General features: G+C 39.5%; 1 protein-coding gene across 2 annotated transcripts in view; it reads right to left on the bottom strand.

Moving 5' to 3' along the window:
• The window catches only part of GRK5 (G protein-coupled receptor kinase 5), a 166460-nt gene that overhangs the window by 17620 nt on the left and 122176 nt on the right, over window positions 1–26664 (bottom strand). For both annotated transcript variants that reach the window (XR_016468870.1, XM_031597397.2), the window contains exons 5-12: window positions 16220–16320; window positions 13368–13460; window positions 10161–10224; window positions 9475–9615; window positions 8236–8426; window positions 4206–4243; window positions 3332–3421; window positions 1963–2171 (exon numbers count right to left, since the gene is read on the bottom strand). Coding sequence is in view for 1 of the 2 variants with exons in the window: in XM_031597397.2 (XP_031453257.1) it covers window positions 1963–2171; window positions 3332–3421; window positions 4206–4243; window positions 8236–8426; window positions 9475–9615; window positions 10161–10224; window positions 13368–13460; window positions 16220–16320 (927 nt within the window). In the remaining variant the exon portion in view is untranslated. The remainder of the gene's footprint in view (window positions 1–1962; window positions 2172–3331; window positions 3422–4205; window positions 4244–8235; window positions 8427–9474; window positions 9616–10160; window positions 10225–13367; window positions 13461–16219; window positions 16321–26664) is intronic.

Raw genomic sequence — 26664 nt, 5'->3', positions numbered from 1 at the left:
TTGTACTACAACTTTACGCTTTGTTTTGCAGGTATAATGGAAGCTTAATTATGGCTTTTTTGTTTCTTTGATAAGTTGCTCATACAAAGCAACAAAGTTCTGGTTTTCAATATAAAGAGCAAAAACAACTTGAGAAAATATATTTGAATCATGGATTGTTTAAGAATCACTTGAACAAAATGACTTTTGGGTGGAAAACTGCAAGTTTCATCATGCTTAGTATCAGAAGTAAGGCTCTCCCACTCTTAAGGCACAGCAATTGTAATCCATTAATACTCACAAAGAACAGCATTGTCTTTTGATCTATTAAGAGTTTGCACAAACTACCTAAAGAAGCACAATGAGATTGGATAGTGGAAGCAGTAATGACCAAGATGTCAGGAGTGATTTACATAGAATTCGTGCCTCCCTGAGGCAAGGGAATGAAATAGATGATTTTTTGAGGTTCCCTGAAACCATGGGCTTGTTCTATGGCCTGAAGATGAAAATGACCACTACAACATATTGACTCTCTTTGTCTGTTCCCCTGGGAGCAGTAAGTCATTTTCAGCACCTTCCCGTCAATGCTATATTGAATTCTCACCACTGAACTTCTTATCAACTCCATCATTTCTCTGCAAAATATTTTTTTATTCTGTTATGCTTCATACCTGAAATTAGCTACAGAACAAGAAATGAGAGTATCATTTTTTTCTTCATGGCATTTTCATTTCATGCTAATTACCTGGAAATGCACAAACTCTGCCACTCCAGCAGACTGTTCTTCACTTAGTATGAGCTGAGATGCTCCTAAAGAAAAGATGGCAGACTTTTTGAGCACATGAAATGGTCTGTATGATCCTGTGGCTGTCCTAGATCCTTTCACTCTAACTTCACTAGAGGCTCTGAATTGTGGTTTAAGGGCAGCGTAAGGCCTGAAGTATCTATCAAGAGTGATGTCAGTTAATTGCTATCCTGGGGATTCAGCAATGTGTTGGTGCACTGTGAGTTAATGACTTCCAGGCACATAATACTTGGCAGTACTACCATTATTACTTTGCAAGGAGAATTCACTGTCTTTTCATGAAGCCAGACAACCAGAATGTTGTTGATATGTTGTTTGCCTGCCTATTGCACAAGATATTGCTGCAACACTCACTACCTATTTGTTGATCTTTCTTTCCCTTCATTCTTTCTCTACCAGTTTACATAGATATGTCACTGTCTCCAAAGGAGACTTCACTCTTTAACAAACAAATCAAGAAAAAGGCCACATCCCTTTCCAAGTTACAATTCAGCCTTCTAAAGATGGATGTCGACAAGACATTGATAAATTCAGACACAGCTTTGAGATTTCTCAGAGGGTTTGCGGATTTCCATTGTGAGACATGGCTATTGTGCTTTATGAAAATGACTCCCAGCTGAAAGGGTGAGAAAACATTTTAAAGGACAGCTCAACAGTATTAAAAAAGCCGGATGCTTTGGCACCGTGGGGAAAAGCTGCTAACAAAGTTAGTGAGATGGGTGGGACATATGAGTGTCACAATAATTTCATTGCATAATCTTTGTCCTGCTTACCCCCAGCTCCCACAAAACACAATGGAAGCATGGGGTTTTCAGTTCCTTGCAGATGACACTGAAAGTCTTGTATCATCAAGTCCTTTTTATTTTTTTCTGTGATATTATAAAAGACAGAAAAGCATTCTTGACTACAAACTAACATTCAAAGTCTCGTGAGAATAGATACCGCTCCCTTGGCCATAAAACTTCGGGGAGGACTCAAGATGACCGTGATGAATCTCATGGAGAAGAAATCCCAAATAAAAACAATTTGAATGAATAAAGAATGCAGTCATCCCATCAACAGATGAGCTTGATTACTGTTTGTCTCTGCAGGCTCTCTACAGTACCACATCACCTCTGAGACTATGTCAGATACAGCTTCCCAAAGAAGCTGCCACGCTGTGCCTTTAAGCACCTTACCATTTTACAGATGGACTTGGCCTCCTCAGAAAACTTATGGGAATACACCTCCTCAGTCTCCAGAACTCTTCTGTCCACTTCTTCTCTCTTCACCTTCTCTTTCCTTCCACGAAATGGTGATTGCCCAGCAATCATCTCATAAATGAGACAGCCCAGTCCCCAGTAGTCAGGGCTGAGTGTGTATCTCTGGTTGTTCAACACTTCTGGGGCTGTGGAAGAGAAAGATGTCTCTTATAACAATGTTTGATATTGGCAGGAAGAGAGAACAGTAGGTAGAATATTAAAATACCTCATGATTTCTGGTAACGGAATTACAACAAAAATGTTACATGCAATGTTCTTTTCTCAACATGTCATACCACATGCCATGTTCACACTCTTCTGAGTTTTCTACCAAGCCAAACCAATTTAAAAAATAAAGGGATGGTGGGTCAGTCTTAAGAGTGCTTCCAGGCTTATCCATTTAAGAAAGAAATGACATACAAGCACACATCCTGTGAACGACACTGACATTTACTCAAAAGCAAATTCTGTCTTTTCACTCAATTTATAACTTATCGTTCCCTCCTTTTAAAAACAAATACTTTTTTTTGTGTGTGTTGCAAATGGGTCTTGGGCATACAAGCACTTCCTTGCAGACGTCCTCACCTTCTGTACATAGTTACAAACAGACAGAGGCAGAGTCTTGGTGTGTACACAGACTCACACTGAGATAACAAATCTTAGAAATGACAGCTGATATGCTTGCTTTCACTAGAGTATTGATATAACTGTGACTCATATCAGTTAGTTTCTATTTAGTCGAATAAATATACGCAAATTTTATTCCACAAAGTATGCTCACCCACAGAATGCATGAAAACAATTACATTCATTTCCAAAAACAGATCGAGTTTAATTAGGGAGAGTGTTTGTTTGTTTGTTTGTTTTTTAATTAATGTACAAATCTTTACTCTTCTTTTACGTAGCCTCCCCTGTCCAAACAGCAAAACAGATGCATGAATTTACCAACTTCATCATGAACATACACATTTTAACTACTATGCAAAGTAGCAATGAGAAAGAAACATTTTCTTTCTTTTAAGCACATAATACTACTAAAATAAATCTATGCTAAAAACATTAGACCCCCTGCTGTTGTATGTTCTTTTTATTTTCCTTGCTGGTTTAGGAATATAGACCCGTCTCTTTAAAAGCTGCTGTGCTCCAGCCTTTTCCCAACTCCTGATTTCCTCTAGAATATTTTTGGAGGCTTGCTGCACAGAACTGGATTCAGCTGAGTGCAGTGTTTTAAAATTCTTTTTCTTAAGCCCACAAAGCTCAGGTAATCTTAGTGAAATGTCAAGAAGATGAGTTGCTGAAGACTTACCCATATACCCTACTGTTCCTACCCTTCCACGGATCGATTCACCCTCAGGGATTTTAACAGCTAGACCCAAATCCGATATTCTAATATGGCCTGTAAGGGAAAAACAAAACAAAACAACACAAAAGCAGATATAATAATATGACTCCAAATTAGCTCAAAAACACAACTGCTGTCATTACAATACTCTTGCAATTTACTGTTAAGGAAATGAACACACAAGAATTGGAGCAGTTTCATTGATAAGTAAAAGAGGAGTTACTGAGTGTGATATAATGCAGTGAAAGTTTAACAGTGAGGCTATGGACTAGAGTGGATTGCATTATATACTTTAAAACAAACCAGAAAAAGATGATGGGTAGCACACTGCAGGGAAGTATCTTGAACTGATCACAGTGGATGGATGGGCTGACATAGTTCTGAAACTCTTTGATGGCAAAAGGGGCTACATCTGGTCTATAATTCAGCATAAGATCTGATTATCACTGCCCTCAGCAACAAATGGGTACCTGGCTTTGTGTAAAATGAGAGTTGGCAAAGTAAAGGATGAAAGTACTTTTGAAATGGAGTGGGGAGCACAGATTTAGAAATCAAAGTGTTGTTTGTGTTATGTTAGCCTTGTAACAATAAGATGGAAAAACAATGCAAAAAAGGCAGGCACCACCAGCAAAGTCACATTCTCTAGAGCACACCCTGATGTACAGCATGAGTCCTAGCATTCTGCCCACCCCAACATACAGTATTAGAATATGCTGAACCTCTTATTTACTTCAGAGTATTATTTATCTCTGTGCAATATGTATCCTGAAACTAACTTAATCTATTTTACGAAATAATCTTGTAAACAAAAGAATCTCTGTAAACCTCTGATACTTACCATAATCATCGAGCAGGATATTTTCTGGCTTCAAATCTCTGAAAATGAAAGATAGCAGTTATTTGGATGAAGCTGGTTTTGATAACATAAGCATACAACAGTGTGTGAGTGCATTTATGACTAGTAATAAACCAATTGAGTGTCAACTAAACAGTAAGGAACTCATGAAACCAATACAACTTGCTTCAACTCACTTCACAGAGAGACTGAAACCATATGTCTTTTTCCAAGCTGGAGTTACATTTTTCCAGTAAGCCAAGCTTTTAGTTTGCAATCCACTATAATGGAGTCATCCATCTAGACCAGTAAAGCCTGTAAACCAAGCCTTATAGTGCTGTGTGGTGTTAAATCTCTGTAACAAATCCTTTTATAAAATCTTTTTGTTAAAAATATTAAAAATTTTGAAATATTTTATTTGCTCAAGAAAATGGAAAAAGTGATTTGTTGGGCTAAATTTTCTATGCCTGGCATCTGACTCAGGCCAACTACGTGAATGTACATACACTTGTGCACATAATAGTTTCAGCCACTTTGGAAAATGAGGGGTAGAGGGGAGTGCTGTGCCCAGATCAAAATTCTTCTTGCAAACATTTGTGAAACTCTGGTGCCTTTGTGGTTTGGAGCAGTGCCACGAAAACTGGCAAGGTGGTCACTCTGATGTCAAAGATGTGCCTTTTACTGCTCCTGTGGAAAAAAAAAAAAAAAAAAAAAAAAATCCCAAATGCAGCCAAGTTAAGAACTTCTGAAAAAAAACCTCTATTTTCACATATGTCGAAGAGCCTTGGCAGTCATTCTTCCAAAGGGTTTGCCTGCATCAAGCCCATTCCACATGGTGCTACTTCTAGACACTGTCCATACCAGTAATGCTCCATCTCTGCAACTCCTGGAAGCAAGGGGCCACTTTTGAAGTAGGAATCCAGCAGCTGCTCCCCAACCCAGGCATGGCAGGGGTGAAGCACAGCTGGGAACTGGAGGAACCTGAAGAAGGCATCGGCACGTCTGGGTAAATCAAGGAGAAGCACATTGCTGCAGTTCACAGCTTTATGCCCTGTCTTTTACATGTTTGACTCCTACCAGTGTTAGTCTGGTCCAAATCCAAGAAGTGCTTGGTCTCTTTTTTTTTAAGGCCTCCTTGCATTTGTGAAGCAGCTTGATTCTCTTAGCTTCCCAGCAAGACACAGTTCTTTTCAAAGAGCAAAGAGAAATCAGCACAACACGAGAGCTGTGCGATGCACCGAGGCTGGGCAGGAGTCCTCCCTGCCTTTTGAACTGTGCTGCTTCAGTGCCTTGAGATTTCCTCTGATGGAGAGCGGTGTTCGATAGTTTTGACAACGTTGAAAGTGGCATCTCAAAACTGATCTTGTTTTTATTTATTTTTTCAAGCAAGAACATAGAATGCTGTGAACAGTTTCCTCTTCTTGCTAGCTTCAGACCCTCTTGACCTCTCAAGATAAATTTCACTGGGTGCCCAATGGTACCAAGCTTACTTGCCAAGTAAACAATACTGAAATATGTGAAGGGCAGCTGAATTCAGAGGAGAATCTGTGATTTTCTTTAACATATCACTATGGGCTTTCCCTGTCTATCAGCAGTATTCCAGTACTGAAGCAACACAGACAAGGGCATTTCACAGTTACTTTCTAAAATGTATCCTGAAACCCTTCAGAACTATCTTCTTGAAGAACTTAGACTTCATTTAGTTACGTCATCTTCTGCTCCAGCTGTTATTAGTCTCATCTAAAGCTGTAGCTAAATGAAAAGAATGCTGTATGCTAGCTGAGAAAATATGTTTTCTTTGATTGAGAAAATGAGAGACTCTCCATGAAGACGCTGAGAACAGCAGTGCAGCCTTTATAGTCCTTTGTGATTTAGGGCAGTTAAGGCAATCCTTCCTTTCCTGAAGACATCAGTTGTCATTTCTGTTTTCAGATCTCCATTTCTTCAGGATCAAGGACAGCTCCCTTAGCACAGCTAACTTGAAAGCATCAAGGAGGAATGTGATTTTTGTACTGAAATGTCCAGAAGAATTCAAACTCCTCTGTGTTACATGTTATATGTAAGGATACTTCCCAATGGTACAGCTTCAGAAACCGAAGCTCACCTTGCCTAAACGTACTGGAACACAAACTGCTGGCATTGTGCCCATGCAGAAAGGCTATGGTATGTTGTTCTGCTCTGCGGGACAGCATAAACAATGCAATTAATCATGGTGGACAAGGCTTTGCTGTATATTTGTGTAAGGCTAGGACAATATGATCTTGATGCATATTGGAGCTTGCAAGCGCTGCTATAATATATATAGTTATATATAAATAATTCGAGGAGAACCAGAAGGTTTTCTTGTCTGCTTTCCATGAAAAGTCAACCCATTGACCTTTACTAACATGATGCAGTTGAGAAATGTAATGTAAGCTCCTCATTTGGCAAGGGAATTCGGATTTTTCATCTGACTCTGATCCTGAAACAGGGCCTGGTTGTTCTCTCGGGTCACATCCACAGCATGCGTCACTGGTCCAGGAGATGGGGAGGTTATTTTGGAATGCTGTGATTTACTCAGAAGCATTTTGTTCAAAGAAAATGAAATTAAGTCTGAGGGATAAGTTTTGCTATGCATTATTCACCTTGAGAAAGCTGTAGCATGTAGTTGCTAATTTTTTTTTGACCTGTATAGCACTTCTCACAGATCTCAAAACACAAATTAGGGGTCTCTACAGATGCTTCTAAAATGCTACCAGAAAATGCCACCTACAAAGATATCTATCATTAATCACCATCCAAATGTACCATCCAAAGCGTGAGCTAGCAGCTCTTTTAAGAGTTATGTGAAACAACTGCTTAAGGAGGTAGGATGCCATTTCTCTCAAAGCCCATAGTATTTTAGTAGACCACATATAATTTTGTTTATTAGAAAGTGGCATTAGCATGGCATTTTACCAGTCACACTATGAATTTATCTGTTCTTTTCATCAATAAGATGAAATCTTATGATATGTGATTTAAGGGTTTTTTTTTCCTTAAAGAAAAACTACAGCACTTCCTAAAAACTTTTCTGAATGTGTAGGGTATATTTTAAAGAAAAAGAAGGCCAGACACATCAATTAACATCTGTTTTTTTCAGTTGACTTTAAACACTTAATTCCATTTTTTTTCCTTGAAAAATCTTCTGGGACAGTGCCATGTGGATTAGTGTATTACCTGTGCCTGCTCTCCTTATGCGAGATAGCAAAATCGGAGTCACAGCAAGGCAACAGAATGGCAACTTCTCAGAGAAATCCTCCAAAGAACAATATTCTAATTTCTCTGTATGCAAACATGTGCACAGTGCTTATTATACATGGGTATATCAATGATTTAAAGTGTGGCTTTGTTTTTTAAAAAAAAAAAATCGAAACCCATGCTATTATCTATTAATTATTGTCCTTGGATGCTCTCATCAATTTACAGTACCTCTTCTGGTGTGAATGCTGGCTTTAATGATTTCACAAGCTAGGATAGCAAATACAAACATTAAATGGTGTTTACAACTACACTGACTGTTGACTGAAGAAAACCATCCCCGTGGAGCCACAAGAACTCTCTCTGAAGTCACCCTTCACCCTAAAATGTCCTAAGATGCTCCATTTTAGGAGAGGTGTTTTTCTCCATCTTCGATGCACCACAGCTCTTATGCAACATAATCAAGACTTGAACAGAATGAACTCCATCTCATATCAACTAGAAACTCGATTCCTTAATTCAATCATTTTAAACTTTCATAACTTTGTTTGGTCACAATGGATGCTGATGTAGCATTTGGGGAGTTCTGTGTTAGATCTGTATAATTTAGACACAATGTATTCAGTGAAGAAACTGCTTGCTTTCACTATTACTGGATCATATTGTATTTGTAAATGGCTCTGAGAAATTTCATCAAAGCACTGGGGTACCTTTTCTCTTTTGCACCACAATGGGTAGAGGGGAATGCACAGTTCTTTTCTCCCTGGGAAAGTCTTCCTAAGAAAGTCGTCCTAAGTCTACAAAAAATGCTCACCTGTATACTGTGTTTTCTCTGTGAAGATCTTCTAAACCACAAAGAATCTCTGCAGCATAAAACAAAGCTCTTTCCTCCTCAAAACCTGGGTTTCCCATGTTGTAGATATGAAACTTGAGATCACCTCCATTCATTATGGTCAGAACTAAACATAGTGCATCCTTTGTTTCATAGGCATAGGCTAAATTGACCTAGAAAAAAACATTTGTAAGATAGACGGTTCATTTATCTGCTAAGAAGAAATCACTAAGTTTTCATTAACAATTTTCACTAGAAAAAGAAAAAAAAAGTGCTTCCTGAAATTGATATGGACCTTATTGTAATAACAAACACATATTTTAAAAGTGTAGAAAAATTAGCTGTTAGGACTTCATGAATTCATCTATTGAATCCAGCCAACTTATCAGCAGAAATCCCCAAGTTTACTGCCCAGATTCTTCAAAGTAACAGAAATCTTAACAGTCAAGGGAAGCTACAGCTACGGCTGCACTGTTTTGCTGGATAGCTGTCAAACAAACACAGTAAGTTCCCAGGAAAACTCAGTCCCATGGTGGCTGAACTGAGTGAGGCAGGAAGGTCCCCATCACCCCTGTGAGGCTTTGGCGGTGCCCCAGCAATGATCAAACAAGCCAAAATCTACACATCTCTTTTAAGTATGTGCCATTGTCTTTGCTTCTGCCAGAGGTAAGCAAACATGATTACCTTTCCATCTGTTGTATTCAGATTGTGTTTCCTAAAATAAGTAAAAAGAACACAACAGATGCTGAGACAACAGTAGTTCTTTTATCTAAGGCAAGTGTTTAAACACAAGAATTGGCCGAACTCAGGTATTTCCCCAAGTCAGGCTGACCTGCTCCATGTCACTGGCTGGCTGCTGCTACTAGCCAGTCTCTTCTCATTTACTTGGGTTGAAATCTCCTTCAGTCTCTTCCAAGCTCCACTCTCCCAGACACTGGGAATTCAGGTAATCACACAGGACAAAAATAGCTCTGCCTGATGCAAGTCAAGGCTGAAAAGAGCATCACATAGTAGAAACACACACATCGTTTGGTGCATTTCCCACAGATCACAGATAAAAGTGAGACTCTGGAAGTGTGCATGGTGAAATGTGGAAGGATGGGCTCCCTACAGAAAATAGCACCTTTTCTGTACGAGGAGTTGGAAGAGGCATCAGATTCAACAAGAGACTGTTCTCAGCAGGTGAGCACAGAGCCATGCTAGAGAGAGTTCAATACTCACTACAAACTGACTATTGACTTTTTCTAAAATCTGCTTTTCATTTAGTGCCATGGATTCGCCTTTCCTCTTTTTTATTCTCTTCTTCTCTAATCTTTTGCAGGCGTACATCTTCCCTGTTGCTCGAACCTGGCAAGCGCAGACCTGAGAATTAAAGAGAACAGTTGCTGGGTAAGTTAAATATAACACTTTTTCTGGGTTGCACTTTGCTCCTCACAAGCTGATCTGATCTGATTTAGTCCTTTTAAGGTTAGAGACAGTGGTGCAGTGAATAAGGCTTAGGCTGGGGCAGCTGGGGAACTGACTGCTGTTTCCAAACCTGCTGTGTAATATTGGTTTAATTATTTCACTTTCCTCCGCCTGCTTCCTATCCCACCTCCTTTTGTCTGTGTAGATGGTAATCTGCTCAGTAAAGGCCTGCCTTGGCCTCCTTGGACTGTGCTGCGTAGGCAGTGACCTCAAGCCTTTAGTAAAATACAAATAAGGGTGTGACCCTAATTCTAATGTGAATGCAACAGTCAAATACAAAATAATTTTCAAGAGTGTTCTTTTGAGATTGCTGTGTCAGGAGAGGTTAACCAAAACTATCAGCAATTAATGAAAATCAGTCCCTGTCTCATTGAGATACTATAACTGCAGTGCCTGAGAAGAAATAAACACTCAGAACAGAAACTTTCAGAACCACTCACCTCCCCAAAGCCGCCTTTCCCTAGCACCCTGTACTGCCTAAACGTGTTTTTCGTTACTGGTTGCCTGGAAGAAAAGGAAAAAAAAAAAAGACAACTACATTTAATGCGCTCTCTGTGATTTATTTATTTCAGGGCATACTTTTGAAAAGCAAAATAGATAAATATTATATAATCAAATTATTTCAAGGTAATTATATAGCATAATATAATATATAATTATGTAATTACATTACTTCAATGCAACGTATGGCTTGAACTTTTCAATTCCAACATATTAAGCTGTAATAAAATACAACACATTAGTGAGTCATCAGTATAATTTCAGCTAGCATCTTAGGACTGAGGAGGGTTCTGAATCTCCATTATATAGCTTTGGCCTTTGTTAAGCAGACACGAGGCATGAGAGCTTTGCAACAACACATGAATTCTGTGGATCATCTCCTGGTACGTCTTTTTAAGGGTAATGCTGGGCTAACATCTAATTACTTTGCTCGTTCTTCAAATGGAGAAAATGAGACCCAAGATTCAATCACTATGTTACTTACGTTTTCTTGACCTTAAGCAAAACAGGAAATCAATATGAAACAAGCAAAAAACAATCCCGGGAACTGGAATGGAGGATTCAGATCCCATTCACAAGAGGGGTAGGAGCAGGAAGCAGGGCTGGGAGCCCTTCCGGCCCAACCGGAATTACCAGCCTCTTGGGACCACACCACTGGGCAAAAAAGGAGGAAAAGCATCTCTTTCCTTTTGGGCATGTGAAACAGATTAGCTGAGACCATTTACCTGACAAGAAAGTCTCCTTTTTAAGCAAATTAGCAGACTCTTCTTTCTTTTCTTCTCCATCTAGTGAGTTAAATTGTGTGTGTATTCAGTAGCAATTTAAAGGCCAAATTAAGGGTCAAATAAGTATCTCTGAGAACACATTGCTATGTAATTGTACAAGCACAGCCACCACAAGATCTTACAGGATTCCCACAAAATTCTGCTCTACCTAAAGGGCTGCAGCCCTAAATCTTACTTCCACCACATTCGCTATCATCGAAGTTTTACAGTGCGACAGAGAAAGTACTCTGGATTCTGAGACATCTGATTTTGTGTCCACCAGTCTATCACTGAAATTTTAAAATTACATTGGCAATCAATATGAACATTCATCAGAACCGCATAGGAGCTTTGTTTTCCTTTGGCGGGCAGCCAGCCGGCAGAGGGAGCACAATAACGTGGCTGTTCTAGCAGCAGCAGTGATGGGGTCGATGACAATCAAGAATAAACATTAAAGCAAATTGTTTCATTTATGTTTGTTATTGTTTTTTATAAGTAGGTGAAGAAAAGCATTCAAATGGCCAAAACTAGAAGATGCTATTTTCAGGCTTCTAAGAAGACACTGAGAATGCTATTGGGGTTAAAAGCAACAATTAGCAGTGATAACTACGTGCTCAGTGATGTCCCTGGAGTAAATGGACTGTGTGACTCTCTGTTTGAGCCAGCAGATTCCAATCACTAACATCTCTTTGCTAATCCTAAAAAAAACAGTTCTCCCAGCTTCTTAAGCTGGATAGGCACGGCCAATAGCTTCTCACATTCGTTGGGATAATGGAAAAAAAAATCCTCAAAGTATTTGAGAAAATTCCTTTATCCTAAATGAGAGAATGGCTAGGAAGTAGCCTGGCTAGAGATGAATCATCTGATGTTTTTCAACTGAAATGGAAGGGTAGATTCTGGATTCAGTCGAGATGGCATGTGGAGCATGTCTTGGCATGAAACGGCTCTCCCCTCTGCCCACCACTTCCCTTCCCTCTTGTGCAGCAGCTTTGTAACTTTCCAGGGAGACTTACTGGCACAGCTCCTTTAATCCCTGAGCTCTTACGCTTATACACACCACTCAAGGCTCTGGCCCTAACTGATCTGCCGTAATTAATGCCATTTGTGGAAACTGGTGCTTCTCTCAACTCAAGGTCACTGTTACCCAGCAGTGTTCATCTGCTACAGCACTCTCCAGCATGGAAGAGGCAAAGGTCCCTTCCCTGCAAATAAGTACCCAGTAAGGCTGCTTGGTTATTAAATATGTCCTTAGAGGCCTAGCCAATAAATATGGTGTGAGGACCTACATGCTGCATTTTTGTCTGTTTTACAGTGTTTTCATAATTGCAATAACTGGTTTAGACAAATAGTCACCATATTCAGCTGAACAGAAAGACAACAAATGTTGAACGTATTTTAAACATACCTAATATGCCTATCATACTTAATACCATTAAATGGCAGAACACTGTAGCTTTAGAAGCCAAAACAGGCTCCCTGGTGTTCTGGGAGGGATTTCTCTTTTATTATTTGCTTCCCTAGCAAGCAGCATCTGTTTCAGTCTTTCTTGGGCACAGTGTTTGCAAATATAAAAGCCAGAGATTGGATGTATAGCTTACATTTAGCAGTATAGATGCATGAGGGTAGGTCATAAACAAGCTCAGTGTGCCCTTTTGCTGTGCCACAAATAGCTCACTCTGACAGGGCACAATGAAATTGGACACAGAAGTTTCTCGGATCACTGAGGAGGCTTGGATTCCTATTTTTTATGGGCTATAAGTTTTGTTCTATTCACCATGCATGCACAAGCATGCTGGGCAAAGAAAGTGCCCAAGCTGCTTGCAGGAGAATCATAGAATGGCTACGGTTGGAAGGGACCTCAAGGATCAAGGATTATACATAACCCAGACACAAGTTGTGCTTGTTGGATGATCACATCTTGAGACACAGTTTGTGTTTAAATTAAATCCAAAGCCAGCATAACAATGACTTTTCTATGTGGCATCTTCCTGTGGCTAAACCATTACTTCGTCTTGAACCTTCTAACAATGAACAGCTGCAAGCAAATGCTAAAATTAGAAAAGCCTTCCTGGACCTCTCTGGGAGAATTTCCCTGGAGTATAGCTCAGGGAAATGGGGAATGAGTCTTGATGAATCTTTTCAAATGACAACAGTGGAAAGAAGTAGAGAATCGCTGCACAGATCGGACCATAAATGGCAGATATTGGGAGGACACAATAGTAATGCTGAAGGAAGGCCAAACTATTTACCTCAAAAGCAAAAGGAGTAAACTGGTACCACCTCAGCTGTTAGACTGAGATTATATTCTACAAGCTTTCCATGGAAATTGAAATAAATACTTTGTATTCATTTTTGTTTAAAAAAATAAATTGTGACACTTACCTTTCCAACCACTTCCACTGGAGAAACCTGTCGAAGTACATGCTGTTCAGGTACTCTTGGAATGGTTCCCCACTGAGGTGGTCAAGGACAGATCTATCTCAGATGAAAAGGATATATAAGCATTTTAAAATCCTGAACTTGGAGTAAAAGGGAAACGAAATAAGAGGAGAAAATCCAGACTTCTTGAATGATAAGGACATTTGATGTCTACTTAATTGCTACTTTATTTTACTCATGGTTTCAACCTAGGAACATAGTGATATGCTTTTTGTATTTTGTAACAGAAGATCTAATACCAGCTGCCTAGTAATATGTACTTGTTATGCTTGCTGAAAATTAACAAGGATTCTCCCACTGGCTTAAACGGATTTTTACAAAGGCTGTTAGATACTAAACAATAAGTATATTTGCTTTTCTTAGTAAACTAAGACCATCTTAATACAACACCCACAGCAGTAGAGCTCCTAAACTTTGGGAGATATTTACATCTGGGTTAAAAATTTCTGGATGAAGCCCATTTTTGTTCAGAAGAGAACATCGGGGGCATTATTTTGAGCAAAAAATAAAATCTGTCTCAATTCCTGGTATACAGAAGAACTGATAACTGATTAAAGTCAAAGGCATTTTTCTAATAGCAGTGTGCCTCATAGAGTAAAACAGAGGAAGGAGAGTCTGAATAGGGATCTGAATTTGTTTCTGGATTGATAAAAAGAATTGGGTCCTCACATTAGGACAGCAAAGTCCTTACGGAAAGGACAATCTGCAAATGTTACCAATAAATATGTTACTTATGACAGGCAAGAAGCAGCCAAAGACCGAAAGACATTCCCTAAGGAAGGCCAAAGGTTTAGAGCTAAGAAAACTGAGGCTGAGCTGAGAGAGCTGCTGAGATGGAGGCTGTCATGCTGCTCACTGGAGGATGCTGAACTGGTGGTTTTGGTTCTTGAATTACTGAGGCTACTGCAACTGCCTCTGCTGGCAGTGGTGCCGATACATAAGCGTCTATAGACACTTCTCTAGCTTTTGCTGGAGGATGAAATCCACTCTGAAGAACTACTCTGGTTTGCAAATTGATAAACTGTGACTCATCCTTGAGTGGTTCTAGACATGAGCAAGCAATTCAGGAAGAATAATGCATCTCCTCAGCTCAGATCCCTTCCATTTATGAACCGCTATTCCTCCGTTTTTGGAATTTCTCAGCTGTTTGAATTTTTTATGAAAATTCAAGTTTACAAATAAAAACAAAGAAAGATCACCTAGCCTTAATGAGCTTTAGCAAATTTTCAAATTCAAACTGAAAATTATTGGGGAAATTGGGGGAAGGCAGGAGAAAAAAGTCAAAATACTGAAGATCGAAATAGCACATACAGCTATACACACATTTCTTCTACAGACTGATCTTATCTAGATCAACTTGTCTGAAATTCATCCCCATTCGAACAACTTATCTGAAATTCATCCCCATTCCTGCTCCAACAGGACTAAGTTTCATATTTGTGTGCATGCTCCCCTTTTCAGTCTGGCTGTGAGCACTTCTAAAATTAACAGTATTCTGTACGTTTAGTAAATGCCAACAGCAAATTTTTAAGACTTCCTTTTGAGCTCATTTCAGTCCACTTAAAACAATCAGCATATTTATATACAAAGTCTCTATCTAAGCTGGCTAATTTATCAGTTTTGCTTCAGAAGAAGGGATGGCTGGCTGTGAATAAGAGCCCGAATGAAGTGGAGCTCAATGTTAGCCCATTTCATTCAGTTAATTAAAAGCTTCACGTATTTCAGAGAACAATAGCTGCTTTTCAGCACTTGTTTGCTTTTAGTTCCCCTCTTTGGCAACAACAAAGTGCATTTTACAGTAAACTGTCAGCTTTCAAATCGATTTCAGAAGTGGAAACGGACATCAGGGTTTTCTATGTCAAGCACAGCTCTGCCTTTGTCATTGTGACTGGCACACACAACTGGTGTAAGTTATGCTAGCATCTCAACATGAACACTGGGCCAATGCAAGTAAACTAGTTATGTTATAAGAGAAGGCCAGAAATAACCCACATCTCCTACCAATGCAAAGAATAACTGGAAACAGAAAAGGTCAATGAAATGAGTCAAAACAATGAATGACAGCAGAGCGAATTTTACAAATCCCCATTACATCATCCAGGGAAAACAAACTGTGCTCAGCCAGAAACCACATGGGCCAGCTTGTGATGATCCCTCCTTTTCATATTTCTATTGGTTTACAATCACTGTTATGAACATACTCAGGTCAGTATTTGCAAATGCAGACTGCATACCTGGAGCTTTAGAACATAATAGTGCAAATTGCCTCGCCACTACAAAACCTGATAAGCCTTTTCCCAGACAAAGGATGAAATAATGCACGTTCATTTGAACTCCACAGACAGACAGAAAGCTTTAAAAAAGCCCCATTCTCCTGCTGAAGATTTTCTGGAAAAGCCATGCAGAGCAAGTTTGCACATTCCTCTGTCTAAATGGACTGTATAGCCACTTAATTTTTATTCACTTTGAAACAGAGATGTTTTCTTTGGATATATTAGCATTGTAGCTCTTTTCACGCAGCATGAAATCCATGGCTGGTTCACTTGGCTAGAACGCTCTGTCAAATACCTAAAACACTAAGTGCTTGTGTGTAGTGTATATAATGGCATGGAAATATTTATTATATTTCGTTGGGATGAAATGACTTCACTGCTTGTCAGTTATGCCTCTAAGATTATGAATGTAAGCTGAAGGTACATGCCCTGATTTCAAATCGAAATTTCTCTCTTTACCTGACAGTCTTTACAAGCTACTGACTGCAGCCGTGTGGTCTTTGGATATCAGGTTATACTTACTTTGTACAGTGAGAGAATAGCTCTTTGCAGGGACTGTTTTCGAGTTTTTCCTCTGTCTGTTGGATAAGATCTTGACTGACTTCTGGAACGTAGGCTGGAGACTGGGGGGAGAACAGAGGGGCACATTATCTCTGTGATGAGGTGCAGATTCTCCTCTGTTAGTATGTAAAAGACACATTCATTATTTATTCCCTGCACTGCTTCAATTCAATTCCAGTGGTTGTGTAAAAGCAAAGAGCTTTACGTCAAACAGTAAAATAGGATACCGTGGTAACTCACTCCACATTCCACTCTATCCTCACATTGCTTTTCTGCTTTCTCCTGTACCTTCACCTCCTTGCCTAGCCTCATGAATATGCAGGACCCGCTCCTTGCCAATTCTTTGAACTGCTCCCTTGCATCCCATGAAAAATGTGCTGGCCTGAACTGTGTACAGGCTATTCTCTTAAACAAAAGAGAATTTGCCCAGTGTTTTCACTTCACTGATGATTCATTGTGCTGTCTGAAAAATCCATCTTTTTTTTTTTTTTTAAACTAGCAAGATTTCAAAGAAAAACAAGAGCAGAGCATTTGTATATATTGATTTTTATATCAGTAGTATAACAAAATGCATACAGAAGTGTCTGGATGCTTTAATTCATCATTAGAAGGACAAAAATAATCTGTCAGTTTTAAAATAATCATATCGAAAAGGAGCTATGTCAACCAAGCACATAAACTCTTTTCATCCTCTCCTCCCTTCAGAGAGATTGTACATTCAGCTCCTTCAAAAAGCCCTTTCCAAAGAGAGGTCTTTTGCAGTACGCCTTGATGGTTAACCAGTTTAGGACCTTTGGGACTAATTATCTATAAAGACAGTTTTTAGGCAGCCCACATTCTTACTCATTAAAAGTATACTGTAATTATATAAAAAAGTGTAAATGCATGTACGTGTGTGTGTACAACTATTTATAGACATTTTCACACTCACATGAAAGCCCCTTTCTATAACCAATAGGATTTGGGAATTTTCAGTTTACCCAGCCAGAGACGACAAAAAACCCCTCCTGCAGAAGATGTAGAGCTTGGTAAGGTTCCCCATCCATGGCCACGACTACCAGATGTGCTCAGTGGGTGGGTCATAGAGCATCATCACTCATTCCTGGCCAGATGCTCTCATTAACTCACCCTTAGTTAGAGATATCTTGGCAAGCACTGAAATGCACTGCAGGCAGAGTTCAAAAACACTGGGAATGAGGACAGAAGAAGGGCAGAGGTAGAACTGGATAAAATCTCCACCGTGGTGAAAGCTGAATAAGTCTTTTATCTTTTCCATCCTCTTTCTTAAATGTGAATTTGAGCCTGGTTGTGTCATGAAAAACTAAGATTTTCTACTTGAATGTTTTTAAAAGGGACGGTGGTTTACAGAACTGTCTGTGCATGTTGTATAATGCAATTCCACTATTTAGCCTTGAAAGACAATCTGCAAAGCATGTTGGATATCACTGACCTCACTCAAAAATTTCCTCATTTCCACCATATGTTCCTTCATTTAATCAACAAAAGATATCTAGAGAACATCCATTTTTAATCACAAAGTATCTTGCTAATTATTAAGGAGTCTCACAGTTTTTTGGGAAGTAGATGAGCCCCCATATTCTGGGGCTGAGAATTGTAGAGCAATTTCAGGACACTGGATAACTTACAGAAATTCCTAACCATAGGTAGCTGTGACTAAATCTAAGACCTAGTTTTAGCTCAAGGGAGTAAGGAGAGGCAAGAGAGTGAAGCAGTGAAAGAAGCAGGAATAAAACCCAATCTACCTTTATCCAGACCTACAGCTTCTGGATTGAAAATATGGGGAAAAAATACAGGAAAGTAAAAACAAAAACAAAGGAAAAGGCTTTTTAAGGAATATTCAGATAGGAACCAAAGCCCAATGACCAGCAGCATTTCAGCTAATTTTGACTAGGAGCCATGGATTAACACCCCTTGTTTTCCAGATTGCACAGTTAATGGGGTGTGCTATCCAGGCTCAAAGGCAACCCAGAGCCTATATGTGGCTGCATGAGCCTCTGCTCTGACGCGTGGTTATCCTGAACATCTCTGATTTATGGGGTACAGAAACACTGCTGAACTCCATAGTCTTTGTGCTGCTGTGGATCAGGAGTATATTTTCTGATGTGAATAAGAAAAAAATGACACTAGGGTTTCTAGATGAAATTTCTGCCTGTAAAATCTAGCATTTGCTGTAGATTTATAGACCAAATTGGGAACCAAAAGATATGTATTAAACCTCCTAAACAAAGCCCTAAATTAAAATAATAAGACATTTAGACCAAGTGACTTGATTCTTACAGATGCTAGTCAACCTCATTTCTCAGTGTCTTTACTGGGAAGAAATATGCCTTGGTAGTGGTGTTGAAACTGCACACAGATTTACTGTACAGTTGTTGCTTGCTTACACTGCCATCTCCTAAAGTCCTTAGAGCTTTGAAAAAGATCTTGTTTATTCTAGTCCCAAATTACAAATAAAAGGTCCTTACTGTGGATAAACAGATTTGGAAATTCTGCATGCCTCTTCCCCTCTTTCATATGTCTGTATCCTCTCTGCTGCCTAAGCCACAGCAATAATTCAATCAAATTTTGTCTCAGATCAAAGAACATTTGAAAAAAAAAAAAATCTACATAAACTAATAAGTCTTTCATAATGTTGAAATGAAATTCTTATAGAGAAAAGGGTGAAGAATGAATGAAAAAAAAACCTGTAAGACAATGTCAGAAGTACTTTAAAAAGACATTAACTGTGATTCCTCTCTCTACAAATAAGGTAATAAGTACAACTGCAACCCTGGGCTTCAGAAGAGCCAACTTTGACCTTTTCAAGGACTTATTTGGACATATCCCATGGGTTAAAGCATTGGTGGCACAGGAGAGTTGATTGACATATAAGCACCACTTTTTCCAAGCTCAAGATTGGTGCATCCCTAAGAGTAAGAAATCAGGCAAAGGGGGCAGGAGACCCATATGGGTACATAAGTAGCTCGTGAAAAAACTCAAACGGAAGAGCTTGCTTTAGCAGAGGCTTGGATTAGAAGATCTCCAGAGACCCCTTCCAATCCCTATTGTTCTGTGATTTGTGGAAGACAGTCACCACTTGGTTTTTCAGAAACACCCGTCATTGACCTTTGAGTCTTTGCATCCTCTGAACAAAGCACAAGCAAGCTAACAATATCAAGTAAAGATTCACAAATACACTGACATTCTGTACATGGACTAGAGCATTACAGCGTAGAGCAAACACTGTACTAAATCACTTCACTTTCTGTAACAGAAAACACTTTTTTCTTAAGCTAATCATTTCTACCTACATCTGTAGGTGTAGCAGGAGGAATCGTGTCAATATGCAGACCTTCATGTTTAGAACTAAGAGAGTCCCCACACATATGGGATGAGGTACCTGACTTTGCCCAACCCTGCACAGTCAAGGGAGTCTGTGTATGACTCTTTCTAAGGTTTTCTTTAACACTTCATAGTTTCCACTGCTCCCATTAAATAATGATTTTCCTTGTTGGAGTATTGTGCATATCTACAGCCTTCGAATCTTAAACAAAACCAGAAACAATTGCAAACCCAAATCCAGCTTGTCAAACCTACTTTGGCTTCTCCAGAGACCAATTGGGTGGCACAGGTTATGAATGTAAGCAAGCATTTGGATCCCAAGAGTGAAAACTTCCAAAGGCAACGCTTCAGCCACTCACAGAAGAAAAAGTTGTTTCTTCCCTGGAGAGGTGCAAAAGGTTTCTGCAGCGCTAATGAAATGGTTATTAACTCTCTCTCACTGCATTATAGGTACTGACTATAGAAGCAAACTTGGCTTTCACTGCGGAACATGCACCTTTCTGAGCATATTGAATGTCCTGAAGCAGCTGGGAGACCCACATACCATGATTAAGTCCATTCCTTCTGAACATAGGAGAAGGGATATTCTGCTAACTCTTCAGAAACACCTGCAGAAACCTGTTACATTTCCTTGTACTCAAAACAAAGCATAGAGTAGTTTTAACAAATACAATTCTGTATTTTCTGTAATGACTATTCTGTTTCTCAAAGGTAAATAAATTGATTTTGATCTCACAGTAATGTAAATCAGATGCCAATCAAATTAACAAAGAAATGCTAAGGGACTAATGGAACTAGCTAATGGAACTGAACTCAGATTCATGGTCCAAGATTCTGGCAGTGCCAGAAGTGCTTAAACGGATTCAACAACAATTTCTCTCCTCAGATTACTTTTTTTTTTAAAACCAAATAGTCCAACAAAAGTCCAAAAGTTTGCCAGGTTTTGACCAAAATCTCCTATCTCCTCTATTTTCACATCTGTGTTCAGAAAATAAAAACCTTATGTATATTTTGGTGGCAAAGTAACAGCTCAGTTTTATGATGCTGTCCTTTAATTTTTAAGAAAAAATGTGCAACTAGCACATTAGTGTTCATCTGGAAAACAGGAAATGGACACACAGTTACATTTGAGTGCCAGTAACATACTGAGAAAAATATTAATTTCTAATATTTTTTTTTTTCTAATTTAAAAGACAAAAGACAGCCCCATAGCTGCTCTTCCAGCTCCAGTAATGGCTTGAGAACAGCTGAGATGTCACACACTTGTTCAAAGTTAGTTATGGTTATATCAACAAAACTTGAAGTTTCTTCCAAATCAGACCTGCAAGACAGTTTTCATGTTTTACTAAGAGGTTCATTTCAGCTTCTTCCCATTCCTCTCCACTAGGATGCAGTGACTGATAACAGCATGGCAGCTAGGATTGAAACTGTACGCCTTATTTACTATAAATGCCACCCATAAATATGAGTTTTGGTGGGTGCAGAGGGCACCACCATGACAATACAGTCTGTCTTTGCTGCACTGCCATTGTTTGTTCCTGACAGCCTGGATGCGAGGAGAACCATGCCATGCAGCTCTATGTGTGCTACACCTTCCCTATCACAGCCCTCAGCACCTCACCAAAGTACCAGAAAGAAGCAAAATCTGATTTAGACTCACATGAAAGCTTCCAGGCTGTATAACTCCCTATTATCTATTATTTTAAGCATTATGTTTTACCAAGCTATTTTAAAATGTAAACTCTTTTGACAGACAGTAAGTTTTGCCACAGGCAGCTTCATTCAGCCCTTCAAGACACAAAATTGTTGACCTTCAGTGAACAGGACAGAAAACAAATAAGCCTCCTCATAAGATCATGCCTACGCACTTGACACGGTACTTATAGCACTTCTCTGATGGTATTCCCCTGTAACTATGGGAAAGGCACCCAGCCTTTGTACCAGCTAAGCAAGCTCACTGTAAAGCTGAAACAGCACAGAAGGCTTTCAGGAGACTGTTGCTTTTAATTTTACTTTTTCCTCAAAACATGTAATTTGTCATACTTCTTCCCAGACAGAACTGCCAAATCTTTAAAATAGGTGAGATTGGTACAGAAGTTAAGGCTACAAGAGTTGCCCCAAAATCTGTGGAAGTGAAAACAGGCAAACAGGTAGCAAAGATTTGCAACTCAAATGAGTACAGCATTTTCTTGATAATTCAATCAGTTGGGGTTTGCCTTTCTGAAACCAGGGTGGGGTGAGCAGCAGCTGTCTCCAATGATTTCCAGAACCTGCATGGGGCCCATAACAGATGCATGGTGACACAAACCTACCCAAGTGTCTGTGCAGATTTGGTTTATTGCCTGTGAAGCTTCTGTTTCTGCAGACAAAGTGCTCGAATGATATGGGGAACCTGACCCCCACTTTGGGTCACCACGGTTTGAGAAAGCTAGAGAGAGCTGACCAGAGCAAGACTGTCCTGAGGGTTGAGAAACATCCCTAGAAGAAAATGCTAAATGCTATTGAGGAACTAGATTTGTTTAGTCTAGATAAGTAAGAGTGAAACATGGAAAAGGTATTTAAATATATAAATGTTTTTAACAAAGAGAACAGGAAATAAATAATTCTGCATACTCTGGTCTACACCAAGGAAACAATTTGAAAAAAAAAAACACTTAATTGGATGTGAAGATTTTTTTCTGATTTCCCACGTGGGTTACCACAAGAAGATGCATACAAATACTGTGCAAACTGTTCTCAGAGGTGTGAATGTAGAAAGCAGAAAGGCATCTATTGATATCAGTGTATTTAATAAGTTCTCAGTGTAAGAGGCTCTGGAGCCTCCTTCCAGTCCTCTGTAGCAAGATTCTGCAAAACTCTGCTCTGAAGAACACTGGTGCATGCCATGGCCCTGAAAACACATGTTGAAGTATGCTTTTATGCTGAGTGCTCACCAAAAGAAACCTGCAGTTCTGAGCAAAGAACCTCTGCCTAATTATTTGATTTCTTCTTAGAAGTAAGTATCTTCTTTGCAAATGAACAGTGTTGCTTCAAAGATATTCGGTCACCACTGTCTCCAACAAAAAGAAACAGCTTTCAGAACCATGAATTTCAGCTAAATATTCAGATCAGAAGAAGGGATGGCATTGACTTTTGTCTTTGCAACAAACAGAGTGGGTCTTTAGTCCAGAGAGATAATGGTAATACTTTATCCTTACACAGCCTTTCTTCTAAGAACCTCAAAACTTTACAACTTTGCTGCACAATTAAGTGCTCATCAGATAGCTGGCAATCTTACAGTATTTTGAAGAACAGGATGGTGAAGAATTCTGTGTTGCTGAAGTACTGATCATATTCATCCGTGACTGAAATCAAAGAAGTCTGACTGAGATAAACGAAAGCCAGAAATGCTGAGTCCTCAAATCAGTTTGTTTGTAGCTTTTGCAATTAGTCAAAAAGGAATAGAAACCTAGAAATACAGGTTTGTCTTTTTATAGCAACTCTTGCCAGTGGATGAGTCATCATAGAATCTTGAAGCACGATTGTTCATAACAATGATATGGACCAGAAAGATATCACACTTCTTAGAACGAATAGACTTCTTACAAACTTTATGATTATAACTGCTCTCCTGGCAAGTTTCAGACGCGCAGCCATGATACTGAAATTATAGGAGTTACTTTAGAAGTCACTTGCACAAAACAAATAATGTGCAGCATATGTTATGTCTCAGGTTATGAAAACATTCCACAACAAACTAGCTTAAAACAATTAAAAATGTTTCATTCAACGGACAAAAGTTCAAGCCATAACTTTTCTTGAGCTGTCTTTGGTTCCAAGCACATCCGTCTTAATGATGTGTGTATTTTCAGATTTTGACAGCAATTTTCTACATATGATCTATTTGCAAATCTCTACATAGATTTGCTGCTAGTAAAGAACTCAAAACTATGGAAGAAGCAGGCTAAAATGAACTTCACTGTGAGATGGTGACTGATGTGATGAGAAGAGTTCATCCAGAGACCTGGAAACAATGGTTCTATCCAGTTGTTGTGACGCTGCATTTAATTTGCTGTCACACAGCTGTGACCCAAGAGACCAACAACAGAGGGCAACAGTTTGTGTCATACTGTGTCACATGCAGTGCCATTTCTGCTGTTGCTCTGGCACATCACATCCTTCTACAAAGAAAGGCCCATCTAGCAGGGGGAGACATTAATGGGGCGGTAGCAGTAGTGTGACTATCTGTGGTGACTCTGAGACCAACACTGAAAAGGAGTCCTAAGGAGGACTGTAATTAAACTGGCTACTAGAAGAAAGAAGCCTAGTTAGATGTACGTAAGTCATCTTGGCAGCTGCATGGTAGATGCAAAATCTGGGAACGGCAAAGTCTATATGCTGAAGTTATACATGTTTTTAAAGGGGAAAAGTCATGAAAGGCCAAACAGAGAGCATCAGGTTGTGCCTCTTTGTGCTTCTTGTGCTCATCTGCTAGCTGTGACCAGAAGTTCACCCCAAGAACTGGCTCTTAGCATCTTCCTCAGGGCCTGCACAGCTACCTGCACGGCAGGAAGATGCCAACACAGAGCACAGTGTGGGCACAGCCTGTCCCACAGTGGGGACACCTCTCCTGTTCAGAGCAGGGCCTGACCACGGCTGACCAAGGCTCAGCCTGTGCCATAGCCTGGCAAACAGTCTAGAAGCAGTGGCAAATGACAGAGGAGAACTATGAAAGATCTGTTAGGGAGAAATGCAAAGGAAAGTAGCGAGAGAGGAGATAGAACAGACAGTCTTGGTGGCAGTTTGATTTTAGGAAGTCCAGGTTAAGCATGTATTTCAACCTGGTGAGGCAAAGGTTGCCAGCACTGTCACAGCCTCCTGACTCCTTTTGGTTTTAAGCCCAAAAATGTTGGAACGTTCTTTTTTCTTGCCCTGTGTCTGATCTTGTCTGCTCAGATTTAGCAGTATTTGTTGTAAACAGCCAATTCTACATCAGGAGCAGCTGCAACGTTTTAAGTAATCAACTTCTGCATTTTCTTTTTATTTTTTGTCCTACCACAAAGTCATCTGGGTCTGTATGAGGCAAACCAGTAAAGCACAAGGCTTCATAATTCCAGGATATTTTCTTTGAGATGACAGATGTAGGAATTGGCAGTGAGGCAGATGGGGAACATGGAGAGCAGCTGTATTATTAGCAGCAATTCATCTACTAATACAGTGTGCAGACATTACCTGAGAATCAGGGGGGACATACTGCACTGCATACACATCGTGAGAGCTAAACCTTCCAGTGCAAACCAGTAGCAGTAGCTCTGGGAATGGGAAGATGTTAAATATCTTACTCAAGATTACAAAAGTGGATCATTGACCCACTCTTATGAAAAACAGCATGGTCTCATGTCTCAAATAGCAAATATCAGTTTCAGTACAGAGAGCAAGATCACTTGCTGGTAGCTAAATGAAGCAAATCAGCATTGCCTATTAACTGTGGAGTTTGTTTTGTAGCTGCAAACCGATCTGGAGCCATGATGAATCTGTTTTCCCTCAAATTCTACTAAATTATCAGTAGATTTGTTGACATAGAAAAATACAACTGAAGGAAGACAATAGAGCCCTCAGCAAACAGCTGAACATGTTCTTCTACTGGGAGGGGCTGTACTAATCCATCACAAAATGCTAACAACCTCAGTTTATGAACTTATATATTGTAATAGACATGATCTAGCTTCAGGCTGATTTGCTTGCTCCAGACTCACTGGGCTGCCTGTCAGGCTTCAGCAAACCTGTGAGTAGGGAAAGAAGTTTCTTCTCTGGGTTTCTAGCATCTTTCCTTTTTGGCGATCGGGAACAAGTTGCAGTCTTTGAACTGTGTCATTCCTTGGACAACTTAGCAGACATTGTGGTGTCTCTTCTGACTAAGACATGGAAAGCATAGAAAGCATTTTTCATGCTCTCCTGTTAATCACCAGCAGGCTCTGCTAACTGGACCTTGTCATGTCCATTCTCAGTCAACCATTCTGTAGTTGTGACAATTGAAATGCTCTTTTCTAGAAACCATATTTCTGCTTTTGATGGTGACAACTGCAATGCAAACAGCGTGAGTAAAAATGTTTCCCAAATAAAAACTTTGAATCCAAAAGTGTGGTTTCATTGGAATGTTAAATTATTTAGTTCGGAGAAATCTCAAGGCATAACCACAACATTAATTACAGAGCAACAAAAGAAGGGAAAAGATTGCCTGGATCAAGGAGAAATTTCCTCCTGGCTCCTGTAGGTGACCAGAGGAAATCTTTCAAAGCTCCATAGAAAGTAGTTTTGAAGTAACGGAATGTCTCAGGAGACAAAATTTAGTTGTCTCATCAGCTTCTTTTGCAAGTCCTATGAATCAGCTGCAGGCTTTATGCTCTTCAGATAAATAGAACCACACACTGCAAACCTAACCAGCCATGGGGTTTCTGGTACAGCTTAGATTGAGAACATAAACTGGCCACCACAGAAGCTCTGCTTTTGACTTCAAATAGCGAAGAACTGGGCTCCACAACAATTACGTAACAAGACATTTTTCAGTGTCTTTAAACACTATTGCTTCTCCACACGCAGTGTTTCAATACATCTCTGGAAACCTTCTTACAGAGGTTTCTTCACCACTAAGAGAACTTTCCCTTCTTTGTGTAGACACAAAAGTTTATAGGTTTAGAGGTGCTCATAAACTAGCCAGCTGAAATTGTTTTTGTAGACATAAAGGGGAAGGGAAGTATGTTTGACTTGTTTTTGCCTTTTCCCCCTTTGAAAACATTTTACAAACAGATTAAAGCGTAAAAACAGATGAACTACTCAGTGTCAGTAGCTGTCAGTAGGATGAGTAGTATAAGAACAGAAAGAAGACTAATTCTAACCAAAGTTAGGCTACTCACGCAATCCTTGGAAGTGTCACTGGCTCAGAAGGTAACCTTTTTTTAGCAACCTCAACTGAACCACTGCCATAGTGTATTTCTACAGCCAGCCAGATGTTTGATCATATTTTTGGAAACAAACAGTATTCTCCACATTAGTGGCAACAAAGATACAAAGATGACAGGGCAATT

This window comes from Phasianus colchicus, chromosome 8 (assembly GCF_987193195.1).
Source record: "Phasianus colchicus chromosome 8, bPhaCol1.hap1.1, whole genome shotgun sequence".
NCBI classification, from domain to species: domain Eukaryota; kingdom Metazoa; phylum Chordata; class Aves; order Galliformes; family Phasianidae; genus Phasianus; species Phasianus colchicus.
Note: the sequence above shows the minus strand (reverse complement) of the source record. Positions and strands in the feature narration are given on the sequence as shown.